The sequence below is a fragment of the Triplophysa rosa genome, linkage group LG11, assembly GCF_024868665.1.
Source record: "Triplophysa rosa linkage group LG11, Trosa_1v2, whole genome shotgun sequence".
Taxonomy (NCBI): domain Eukaryota; kingdom Metazoa; phylum Chordata; class Actinopteri; order Cypriniformes; family Nemacheilidae; genus Triplophysa; species Triplophysa rosa.
Window position 1 is genome coordinate 12746645 of NC_079900.1, and position 13341 is coordinate 12759985.

The following is a 13341-nucleotide window of genomic DNA, read 5'->3' on the forward strand; positions in this document are numbered from 1 at the left end:
TATATTCAGTTAAGACATGTCACACATTCATTTTAGTCTGAGACTAGCCTTAAGCCTTGTCTGTGAAACTGGGCCGTAGTCATTTAGCAGATGCTTTTATTCAAAGCGACTTACAGAGTTCATGGAGCAATAAAGCTTTATGTCATACAGGGGCAATAATACAATAAGTGCTAATACCAAGTTCCAAGTTTACACAAAAGCCGGAACAATACCTGTTGAGAGAAAGAGAAAGGTTTAGTGTTATTTTTTTTCATTTGCCTGTCAAGTATTCACAGAAGAGATGTGTTTTAAGTAGTTTTTTTGAATGTTGTGAAAGATGTGGTTGACCGGACTGAGTTGGGAAGAATGTTTCACTGGTTCTTAACCAGGGGGTAGCGCCCCCGGGGAGGCACAGAGGTACTGCAGGTGGGGCGCGATGGTTCCCCGTAACCCCAACCTTCGGAACTCGATCGCAAATTGACGCAGGGCTGTGTTCCGTCCGAAGCTGCGCGCTTGAGCGGCCATGTAGACTCATAGGTCCTGCGCAGTGCAAGGCTGCACAAAAGCTTAATATCTACAAAGTAGGCAAACGTCCTCTCAGGAAGCAGTAGCAATTACCTCTACGTCATATTTAGAAACAGGTAGATCATATAAGTTAATTAGCCTATAAATATATTATGTATTTATAATTATATTTCCCCAAACACAGAGGATGCCTACCTGACGAACCCACTGAAGCCTCGGACCTCCTTTTCCCCTACCCACATTCTTGACTGCTTCTCTGTCACGCTTAAAGTGTAAGAAATGTCTTATTGTGGAATTAAACTGTGCTGAAATATTGGGAGTATAGTCCTACTAAACGAGTCGGTCTTGGATTATTCCGGTTTTGGAATAATGCCCAAAACACTAAAATTTTGTTATGGTCTTATGCGAAAAGCTAATGGTTTATAATGGTATATTAATGGAAATCATTCATTTCTGTGATGGTTTCTTTTGGGATTATTTTGTTTTTATCAACAGGGTTGTTACATTTATAATCTGATGTCTTGATCAATCTGTCATACAGGTATTTTCTGCTTCGTTATATATAGTTTATATATATATAAACTATATCTAACATATTTGACACATTATCTTATCTATCTTCAATGTACAGTTGGGGGGGAGTTATCTAAATGGGTTTCCCGGGGGGGGGGGACGCAACCATGAAAAGGTTGAGAACCACTGTTCAAGGAGAATGAGCAGGAATTTGTCTGCTTTTTAAATAAAAAGAAAGGAATGTATGCTGTCTGATTTGCATAGGGAGTGACTTGTGTCATTTGTTGATTTGCATAGGGAGTGACTTAATGTCATTTATTTTAGTCTTTTTACAGTGAACTCCAAATTAAGTGATGCAGAAGAGATTCCTACTTTTATTCATAGAGATAAACCAATGTTTGCCTTTTACTAGGGTAGTGTCAAATAGGCTACCGATATCTTCCTCTTTTGGTCTCTGACATGCGAAAGCAGAGACGCTTCCGTTTCAACACACTGTGCTTTAGAGCAGGATAAAATGGGTTAAATATTTAATGATGGAGTTTTAGAGAGTTTAACATCAAAATAAGCCAAATTTATTCTTACAATACATTTCGGAGCTTATAGCTGCTGTGTAAAAAGTGCAAATACTTCTTTGTACACCCAACCGAAGTGTGCCAATGATGACGAAATACCGCATCCTCTTTCAGGTGCTGATGACATCGTGACTGCGACGAGCGACTTTCGTTCGCGAGACAATGCACGAGCGACCTCTTAATCGGGTAAAGTAATTGGGTTAGATTACTTGAGAAATGATGAATACATCTATTAAGTGACATAATATCATGAAGCTAGAACAGGCATTGTGCTGTGGAAATACAGTGACAGGATTCCACGAATAAGGTAACATTTTGCGCTAGCGAATATAGCCTACTGCATGTAGTATGGTTATTATAGGCTATATTACGAGATACGTTTCCCACATTAGAAAATACTAGTAGGCTATTACTAGATACTATAGTGTGTTTGAACATTACTATAGTAAATACTTTAGTAGGCTATACTTATACTTTATAGACACTAGTGTAGCACAATTTACTACAGTTTATTATAGGCTAGAACATATTAAAGTAAACTCCATTAGCAGGTTGGCAACAATAATACTTGCAATGTGTAGAACTGAGGCTAATGGATCAAGTCTGCACCTTGAAGGATTTGGGATTTTTCTTAAACTGTCAAGAGAGTTTGATAGAAAGCTACCTGTCCAACCTGTCTAAAACCAGTCATTCAGTATCAACACATTCAAAACAACTTGTATGATGACAAGTAGGCCTAGACTCAACCTCAGACCTCTGTTGCTTAATTCTTTCCGGAGCTTATCTTTTTTAGCCTTGCATTTGGTATTTTTTAAGAAAAAAAGTCTCTGGCTGTCCATTCAGTAGGCCTACTTGAGTTTCTTTTGCTTCTGAAGCAAAAAGTCAAGTCAAGAGCTTTGGTCTAATGTAACCGGTTTGTTAATAGCTCATGCCCCTTTTCTAGTTTTGAATTGCAAATTGCCTCTTGCTTAATATTCCCTTATTGTACAATTGATGTAATGCAATGTTGTACTAAAGGAAGCATTACTTGTGTCCTACCGTTATAGCAGCAACAAAAAATGTTATGTGGCCCAAACTTTACCTCCGGTAGACCTCAGCAAAAAATCAATAACTGTTAAGTAGTTTTAAATTAATTTAATATAAAGAATACACTAAAATATAAATTAATTATAATCTAAAATAAATAGTTATATTATAACCAAACACAGACCGGGAGTTAACTTTGGGCCAGGTGTGTATCTGATGAAACTCTATTGAAAGTGCACAGGGATATTAAATGAAATTCTGGGCCCTAGATGTTTATTACCTGGATCTAGTCCCATCACCCACATACCCTATAGGCCTGAACTCCTTTGAACCTTTAGGCCACTAGATTTGTTCCTATCCACTATTATCTTTGGCCCTATAGCTCTGTCCTTGACCTGAGATTGGCTGTGAGATTAGAACGATGGTCATTATGTTAATTTTTAACATGCAGACTTTGTATCTTGTCTATAGGCAATAGGGCAACATAGTTAGATAGGCAAAACAGTCTAGGCAAACATAAGGCAATAGTTAGATATGTCTAACATATACAAAGACTACATCTTTGATGCCATGGTCAAGCATTGCATATACTGTAGATGCATTACAAATGTCAGTAGTTTGAGTTTGGCTAGGGTATTGTGTGCTTTGTGTTGTTGTAGATTATAAACTGAGATGAGGGGAATGTAAAAAGTGGACAAAAGGCATAATCAACCCACAAAACAGACCAGGTGGATGAGTGGACATTTACAAAAGACGCTAATGAAGTAAGTAGAAAAACATGACCGGCACCAGTGAGGCATAACAAGATTTGCAGAGATGTTTTCCCAGTTCAGCATTTGTCACTTTTTGTCCATCACAGGCACCCACTATATGCAGGTGGTCTAACAATTTTACCTACTTATTTTAGATACTGTGCCCGTTTAGGTGGGTCCCAAGATGAAGATTAAGAAATGACAGCTTCCCAGTGTTTTACAGTAACTATAGTTTACCCATAATATTTGCAGTAAAACTATGATTACACAAATGATAATCAATCCATCTACTACAATTGAACTCTAATAATGGGTAGCTAATAGAGCCTGAATCAATGGAAAAGTAATTTAAGTATTTAGTATGCTTGTTACCAGTGTTGGGTGTACCTAGTTACTAAGTAATTAGTTACTGTAATTTAATTACTTTCCCTTGAAAAAGTAAAGTAAGGTAATACTCTTATTTTTTTGTAATTTAATTACAGTTACTTCTGATGTAATTGAACTAAATACTGTGTAATATATTCAATAGTGGAAATGACATCAAAATGATAAGTCTAACTTTAAAATGTATGCTTTAATGTATCCTTATCAAATTTGTATACTTTGGTCAGTTAATAAGAATAATTTATGTAGTTATTATTATTTATTTGAATAAATTATCCTAAACTATCCTTGAATCAATTCTAATCAAGGTTGATGTAGGATATAGAAAGTAATTAGTAATAAATAATTAAATACTTTTTGGAGAGAGTAAATTATACAGTTATCTAATTACACTATTGAATATGTAATTAGTAACTACTAATTAATTACTTTTCAGAGTAATTTACCCTACACTGCTTGTTACTATAGTGACGCGTTCTCCAACTATAGGGCGGGAACTATATAAAGCGGACTTCCCTTCAGGCTATCTTCCGAACAGGACAGAGATGAGTTTGCCATTGTCGCTTGTTTTGAGAAGTGTGTGACGTTAACATCGTGTCACCTGGACTTCACCCTCGCGCTGGACTTCAGCTGCCTCTCTCCTGTATTACGTTCGCAGAGCTCTAGGATCTAGGTGAACCAACTAGCATCGCTGACGGAACCTATTTCACACATTAACGGGAGAGGACTGACGACGAGCGAAATGTCGAAAGAAAAGTTAACTTATGTGATAACCGGAGGTTGCGGTTTTCTCGGACAGCACCTTTTACGAGTTTTGTTGGAGAAGGAAGAATATATTAAGGAGATTAGACTTTTTGACAAACACATTTGCCCCGATCTGCAGAGTCACAGCACAGGTAAGAGAAACAACTAAATGTTATTTCGAATGATTTTTTATTACATTTTCAATGTGTAAAATGCTACTATAATGGTTTTATCTCGAAGCAGCGGAGATAGTAAGACGTCATTTGGTGACGTTGTGGCGTTTACGTCCAATGTTCTCTACGTTTTTCTGTTCTTGTTTTTTATTTCTTTATTGTACTGAATGTTTGATGTTAACTAACTTAACTCTTAGAGCTTTTAGTTCTCGAGAGATATATAACCAATGCATGCATTCGTGACGGTCATTTTACAGGGTGTAGAAAAGCACCAAACGGGGAACATCTGTTGTTACCATGACGCAAATAGCGGAAAAAGGACATAGCAAGGCAATCGACCGAAATGGAAACGGTCATTCATGGTACTGTGATTTAACTTGCAAGGTCAGACCACACCAGTTAATTCCTTCCGATCTAGTTCTCTCCTCTCATCTTTCCAGCACCACCAGGATGCTCAATGTCTCTCTCTCCTGTACAAAGAGAACTCATTCAATCATTTCATTCACCAAGCCCCACAAAGAACTGAGAATAATTGTGTATGCCCCATAAAAGAGAAATTCATAGGGAAACGTTGGTCAGGTTTAGGAATTTAGGTAGGCCTACATAATTTTCAACATTGATACAACGATCATATTGATTATACAACTAAATAGATCGATTCATTTATACATTTTTTAAATCTGTGTTTATATTTATTTTGTTCATGACTTTAGCACTATTCTGTCTTCTGTATGTCTACCATGCAGTTTGTATTTGAGGTTTGCATAGCTGCTTATAATTTGTCTGTTAAACGTTCATTACGAGACCTGTCATCATGTCACATTATACACTGGTGAAGGATTTACCTTTTTAACTCACAAAGATCGAAAAGTAATAACAAATGGCAACAGAAAGAGTTTAGATAACCTTTAGTCAGAAACATCAACGTAGTTGCACACCAAACTAGTCTTCTGCTTTTTTACTAGAAACGTTTTAACTGACACATTTTCTTATATGTCTTATGTTATGCTAGGCTAGCAGACATTTGTTATTTATGTGCATATGTGACCCTTTTTACATAATCTGAAAGCTGAATAAATAAACTTTCTATAGATATATGAGTTGTTAGAATAGGACAATATCTGGCTGAGATACAACCGTTTAAAACTCTGGAATCTGAGAGCGCAATATAATCTAAATATTGAGAAAATTGCCTTTGAAGTTGTTAATCAGGGGCACTGTGGCAGACCATCCACTCACAAAAATAATGTTTTTATATATTTAAGGTAGGAAATTTACTAAATATCTTCATGGTACATGATCTTTACTTAATATCCTAATGATTTTTGGCATAAAAGAAAAACCGATAATTTTGACCCACACAATGTATTTTTGTCTTTTACTAAAAATGTTCCCGTGCTACTTAAGTACTTAAGTGTTATTTATTAGAAAACTGTTGCACAAACACAACAACAACAACAGCTAAAGTTAGACTGTTTGGGAAATGCTGTCATCAGTTGAAAGCAACATGATTGAGAAGTAAATGTGTCCTGCAGATGCTTTGTAGACTGTCTAAGATTAACAGGAAAAAAAACACAACCATGACAAAGATCTAAGACTAAAGACTATAAAGAATGCATATATAAAACAAAGAGCAATGAAAATTATTATTTTACCAGGAAGGGAGGGGTTTTGTTTCCTCTGGGTGTCATTGTCACCAAGTAACTTGAACTTATGGCCCTGGAAATGATGGGGATCTTTTAAACATAATCAGACATTACACAGGATGCAGACGAGGATAATGAAGTGGATGCAGACAAGACAACACAACACAACACAACACAGCACACAGGCCCTTTCAGCACCTGTCACACACACATCCACATTTAGATGACATGATGCTACATTCATACTCTGTTGTGTTACCCCCTCAGTGTTTTCTAAAAGGAAACGAGGGCTTGTAGCTCAAGTACAGTGGAAATCTTATAATTTGTAGCTCACCGACAGTGAACTGATGGAGATATCTGTGGACACCCATGTGTCAGTTTCTCTGGAACAGGCACACAATGGAAAGAACGAAACCATGCCAAAGTTATCAGATGCTTTCTGGCTGTTCATTATTTCAAGGCTTAGCTGATCTTTACAACACTGTTATTGGCTTAAATATTTTATGCACACAGATAGCGTTTTTGCAAAAATTTAACTAGTAAAAATATTAAAAAGAGCTTGTGAACTTTGACAACAGTGTTTAATTATTGAAAGTTTCTTTTCCTTTAAATTGGCAGTTTTGGAGATACAAGCTGTCAGTCCGACAGTGACGATATGCATTTGAATTTATGATAATGCTTTTTTAAACAGAATTGGTGTAATTCCTTAGTAAAATTCTCATGAAACAGCCTCCCCTACTAATCTTACCAGTTTTTTTCTATTTCATACAACCAAATACCTTGTATTGAATATAAAATACAATTAAAGAACACATTCTTTAACAAATGTTGCCTACGTGTTAGAATTGTGTGATTTACTACAATGTATTTCTTTCTCAGAGCATGTGAAGGTGGTGTTGGTGCAGGGAGAAATAACAGATTATGTCGGCGTGCGAGATGCCCTTCAGGGAGCCGACCTGGTCATCCATGCAGCTAGTCTGGTTGACGTATGGTACAGAGTTCCTGAGAAGACTATTTATGCTGTCAATGTACAAGGTGAGTGTGAAACATAAGAACAAGGAAACAGAGAGGGATAGATATGGGATTTTAGAAGTTATGCTATGTTTTGCACTTTAAAAAGGTCAGCTGAAAAATACATACAAAAAGTACATACACACTGAATGCTCTTCCTTAAAAGTATGTCACCTTATTTTTTCGAGTAAATGTTAGTGGGTGTTTTGTAGCTTTGGGTTTCTTCCACAGTTTACGTTTGGTGACATTTACAGGAACCTTAAAGCTTTCCTGTTGGTTTAATCCGGAAATGCATCGTTTACGAACACACAAGGCAGGTTTTGTTTGTGTGGGTGAACTTGCATATAACAGGATCAGAACATCCTACACGCACTTTTGCGTGCATATGTTTACAGTAGTTCACTGGTGTGTTCCAAAACAGCAAAACACATCCATCCAAGTATCTTTACGAGAAAAATGAGCAAGTTCCTGAGTGTCTGTTTAATCTTATAAGATCATCTAATGCATTTACATCACAGGTTTGTTCTTCTGAATTGTGGGATCAGTATATGTTTAAGTATCAAATACAGATAAAAGAAAAGAGATTTAAGCAAGCGTAAGATGGCCAGATATGAGATGAATGTGCTGTCAGATTGTTTGGCTTTTGTCCTATCATATGGTTTGATTTCACATCTGCATATTTTCTTCTTGAATTTCTCCTGAATTCTCCTCTCTGGTTGGTTAGTCAACTCCAAATTCTTTGTCTTTGTTTTCCTGCTTATTTTGGACCCATTCATGTTATCTGGTACTTTAAACTTATTGCAGCTTTCTACATCCAATCTAAGTAACGCAAAAAGCATAATTTTAGTTATACTACAGTACTAGTAATACTAATAACAGTAGTACGAGTATTACTAAAATCACAATTTATTCAATCATATATTTACTTTACATTTAGTTAAACTATTCTTATTTTTTCCATTTTACCAATGGTTTGGTTTGTCATGATGTTCTCATTGTTTTCTCTATCAGGGACGGAGAATGTTATAAATGCCTGCGTAGAAATTGGTATTCAGTATTTGATCTATACAAGCTCCATGGAGGTGGTTGGTCCGAACATAAAAGGAGATACATTTATCAGGTAAGTGTATTTTTGTGAATGGCTTTTCTCCTTATGTAAAGAATCTTCATATGGTGACATGTATGTTCATAATTGTATTATAGGCTGTATCTTTAAAACACCACTTCACGGTTTTAAAGAAATGTAAAGAGTTTAAAGAATGTAGCAATTATGGAAAGAATGTGAAGGACATCCAAGAGAAACAGATGAACAGTGAATGTTGGATCTGTTAGAATGAACAAAAATGTATGATTACTCCTTTTAATATATTAACATCCAAAAAGTCACAGGCTTTTTTTAGACTCGTCACTGGAAGTGTGCACTTTCTAATCTCAAAGCTCTTGCACCTATCAGTTGTCTGATATGTTGTCTGCCTGTTAGGATTAAAAACGAGCTCTGTTTCCTCTCAGACAGAATCTCTAGACCATATAGTTGCTAGTGGTTTTGTCCAACAGTTTTAGAATGACTGGTTGAAATTAAACCCATTTGAATCCACAAGAAGTGAGGGCCCGCTGTACTATAATTAGAAAAATGATAAAGCAAAGCCTGGAACCTTTCCATTACTGCCACGTGCTAGAAACTTTAACCTTCTCCCTGTGAGTGACCAACAAGCACTCTGATCTCCCACAGCAATCCCCTGTGCTTTGTTATGATATTTCATAATGTTAAACAGCTGTTGCATGCCATGGGTAATTTATTTCAAAGTATATAAATAATAATAAATAGTTTTGCTGGAAAATATCTGCGCTTCCACGTTTCACACAAAAATAGACAAATGCCTCTTGTTTATTCTGATATCTGTGCTTTTCTCACATTATAGTTTCTTTATCTTATTTTCATGTCATTTTCCTATGACTCCTATTCTTTGTAAAAGGTAGAGACACCCAACCTGTAATTAACTAGCTTCTCATTTAGGCTCAAATTTGCTTAGAGCTCTGCTTGAATTTACATGGTTTGAATTGATCTTTCTTTAATACAGAGGGGATGAAGATACTCCATATAATGTATTTCATGAGATGGCCTACCCCAGATCCAAAGCTAAAGCAGAAAAAATGGTGCTGGAGGCCAGTGGAACAAAGGTATTATCTAGTATCTCACTCATATCTCTCTATAGTATCTTAAGATCTGCAGAACAATATTTATAGACTTGTGTGAATTGAATGACAGTGACGCAGTCACACGTGTTTAGAAATGACTCACAATTGTTGACTGTGACTTCATGCTTAGATATAGGCTACTCCTAAATTTCTCTCTTGATGATTTTACATGTTTACCTACTACGAGTGACCAAAATAACCCTTACTAACTAACACAATTTAATTCTCATCAAATCTTAGTTACTAATAGACTTCATTTACTGTAGTTTCATTTCCAGCTGATTCCCTCCCAATCTCAAGGGAAACCACATGGCATGTGGCCTGGAAAACATACATTTACTTTGTCACAGCCATGCCCTTGCCTTGAGCCCACGTATCTTTCTTTTACAACAGCCCTTATGAGTTAACCGAAAATGAAAATTCTGTCATCATTTACACACCCTCACTTCATTCGAAACCCGTATGATTTCTTTCTGCAGAACACAGACTCTGTGACTTCTATTGAATGGACACTGAATGGACATTTCTGAAATATTTTCTTTCGTGTTCCACAGAAGAAAGAGTGATGTACAAGTTTTGAATGTCATGAGTCTGAATGAATGATGATGACAAAATTATTATTTTGGGGTGAACTATCCCTCTGATGTCTCTTAGACTTAGGGTGGTAATCTTTACGCTTTTCACCAAAAGTATACTGTACATTTCTTTCTCTCTCTCTCTCTCTTCCACGCTTCATGATTAGGTAAATGGGGGGGGTACTCTCTACACATGCTCTCTGCGACCAACAGGCATCTATGGGGAACAACATCAGTTAATGAAGGAGTTTTACACAAATGGGGTTCGTACAGGTGGTTGGATGATCAGGGGAGTTCCACCGGAAACAGAACACGGCCGAGTCTACGCAGGTTAGCCAACAGACTCTTGGATCTGGGTGTGATTATCTCCTTCACCTTGATTTACCATAATTTACCATCTCAATATATAGGTACATTTAAAAATCAGCAGGTATTCAACACAAACTTTTATGCAAAACATTATTTCATTGTCCTGTCCATAATAGGAGATGGTGTTGTAGTGAAATATTACAGCCAGGCTTCTAAGGAGGAGTTCTCAGTGTTTTTTGGTCCACAGCCCATTTCAAAATTATTGAACTTTGAGCCCTTTATTAAGAAAAATATTTTATTGGCTCTTATAGTCAGGCGTTGTCTCATCTCTGCTGTTTGTCCGATTTGGATCAGTATTTGATCTTAATGCTAACAAGAGAACTGAAAGTATGTAAGTTACAGATATATCATAAACAAGATACAGTTCATAGAAATGTCTTATCTGCGTTTTGCCCATGTTGGTTTGTCTCTGCTGGGCTTGTTTAGCAGGGCTTATGGTATTAAATAAATTCATAGAACCTGTGCACCATTTTATCTCGGAGTAAAATTTTAGCTTAAAGGCTCCACGTGCTTCATCTTCTGATAAATTGTGTTTTTTGCGCATGCAGGTAATGTTGCGTGGATGCACTTACTCGCAGCACGTGCTCTACGAGAGCGCCCTGAAAGGCTGGGTGGAGAAGTTTATTACTGCTATGACGACTCACCGTATAAAAGCTATGAAGACTTTAACATGCAGTTCCTGTCGACCTTCAATTTTCGGATGTTGCGCGTGCCGGTTTGGGTGATGTGGTTCATAGCGTGCATGAACGACTGGCTACACTGGCTCCTTAAGCCATTTTACAACTACACACCACTGCTCAACTCCTACACACTCGCTGTGGCCCGCACATCTTTCACCGTGAGCACAGACAAAGCATTCCGCCACTTTCAGTATCGGCCACTCTACAGCTGGGATGAGTGCTGGGCCCGCACGCAGAGCTGGGTGAACACGTTCCCTTTAGAAACGAGCACTAAAAACACCTAATGGATATTTCATGTGTAATGAAAAGTTTTCCATGGTCAAATTTTGAATGAGTAAAAGGGATTCTATTATTCATGGATTTCCCGTATGATGGTCAAAAAAGAATGTTTAAATGGAAAACAGAAATGTGTCATACTCTTTTGTGATAGCTACAGCAAAAGGCTTGTGAGCTTGAGTGTACTGTAATTTACAAAATGTCATACAATAAATGTACATTTTTATGTTTAAAACTATTAGCCAAGAAACAAGTATAGTTTTGTTAAAACTAATAATGCATAATATATTTAACAATTGTTTGTAAACACAACAGTTATGCACTTACCTAGTGCCAGTAGAAGGATTTCAGCCAGACATCCTTTCTGTTCCCAAAACAACAAACTTAATTATAGCAGTGACTCAACATAACCACCCATATCCTCCCAGAAACTCAGAAATTCCATCACTGAATAGGGAAAACCATGCAAAAAAGGTTCACCATGCGGCCAGATGTTCCACAGCAGTTTCTATTGTTATGGTGTTTGTATCATAGCAACAATGTATACGTTAATGGAAGTTTTTGTAAATTGATCATATACTTTGAAAATATTGCACCTTTAACCAATGTGATTTTATTTATTTGCTTGTATCCACACAGACAAACGATAGTAGACCTCTGTACACAATCTATAAGTTTTGATTTGAAATAAATGTTATACATTACAGAAATGTGTTTTATTTAAATGTAGTTGCGGGTGGATTATACAGTATATGCTATAATGACTATACTCTAACATTAATACATTACATTTTCTTAAAAAAGCTCAACATTTAAAGGGAAAACAAAAAACACACGAAAGTGTTGCATCAGTTCCAAGGGAGTTCCCCATCATGTACGCTTATTCATAATATGACTTTTTGGAAGTTTCTTCAGTGACCATAATATTTATTCTTGAGTCATCGGGAGTGGAATTTAGACACAAGTAGCAGAATGTAACACTAATTGCGGTTCAGCCAATCAATGGTTGCGTCGTTGTGGTTACGGTGTAAAGTTTAGGTCAACTACGACATCTAGTGGCTAAAATGAGACACGACCGCTGTAATTCATTTTCAAACGAGGTAACGCTAACCAAAGTCTACAATTTATTTTTAACGACAGTTTCCCCAACAACATACACGATTTAAATAGATTTCAGGCGATTTATTCCCCAGTTCTGCATTTTACAAAGGGTTTAATTGTAAACTAAAGAAGGAATTATTTATTATTCATCTCGAGATGTTTTTTTTTTACAAATAATATAAAGTTCAGAGTTAAAATAACAAACTCTATGTAATGTAAAATAAATATTCTAAGAATGTCATTGCACATGGTATGCTGTACTTTGTATGCACTACAGGGGTGGATCAAGAAAATGATTCATGGGGTGGCATGAGAACTATCGGGGTGGCAACACTAAAGCAAGCATCCCTTCATGCATAAGTCTTGTGGATTTAAGGCCTTGCACGTACATTCAGTGCATACACAGGGCAGCACTTTGTGTGCAGACTATTAGTCTAAAGAATAATAGCACAGAATAAGGACTGCTGTACAATTGATTATGGCTGAAACAAACAGCTTGTTATATAAAGTTAGATGTAGCATTAACTACAGTACTATGCAGTGGCAAAGGTTGAATTTTTGGAATACTAATCCTGGGGTAGCTACCCTATGCCACCCCAGTGGATCCATCCTGACAATACAGTTTTGACTTGACCACATTTGACAGAAAAATATTAAAAGCAGCCAATGTTGATATATTTAGTAGCACACTTTTATTCATATTCATATTTGATAGTATTTCTGAATAATAGATAAAAATAGCATTTTGGTGAATACATTTACACATAACAGTGTAACATTTAAGATGTAAATTTAAGCGTAGTAGTTACATATAATACA

At 36.5% G+C, this 13341-nt stretch overlaps 1 protein-coding gene across 7 annotated transcripts; it reads left to right on the forward strand.

Annotated features, from left to right (window-relative positions):
- The first annotated feature begins 1704 nt into the window (after positions 1 to 1704).
- hsd3b7 (hydroxy-delta-5-steroid dehydrogenase, 3 beta- and steroid delta-isomerase) lies at positions 1705 to 12142 on the forward strand. 7 transcript variants are annotated; one of them, XM_057346333.1, is made up of 7 exons: positions 1705 to 3379; positions 4188 to 4647; positions 7194 to 7349; positions 8337 to 8445; positions 9404 to 9503; positions 10264 to 10426; positions 11014 to 12142. In XM_057346333.1, the coding sequence occupies exons 2-7, from the start codon at positions 4494 to 4496 to the stop codon at positions 11427 to 11429; spliced, it is 1098 nt and encodes a 365-aa protein (XP_057202316.1). In that variant the 5' UTR covers positions 1705 to 3379; positions 4188 to 4493; the 3' UTR covers positions 11430 to 12142. The 7 variants fall into 7 exon arrangements, with proteins under 7 accessions (XP_057202316.1, XP_057202317.1, XP_057202321.1 ...); XM_057346334.1 differs by having other exon boundaries at positions 4241 to 4647; XM_057346338.1 differs by having other exon boundaries at positions 4410 to 4647.
- Positions 12143 to 13341: the final 1199 nt, after the last annotated feature.

Coding starts and splice junctions, on each gene's coding strand:
- hsd3b7 (XM_057346333.1), top strand. CDS start 4,494: ATGTCGAAAGAAAAGTTAACTTATGTGATAACCGGAGGTTGCGGTTTT. Junction 8,446..9,403: donor AAAGGAGATACATTTATCAG/GTAAGTGTATTT, acceptor TCTTTAATACAG/AGGGGATGAAGATACTCCAT. Junction 10,427..11,013: donor ACACGGCCGAGTCTACGCAG/GTTAGCCAACAG, acceptor TTGCGCATGCAG/GTAATGTTGCGTGGATGCAC.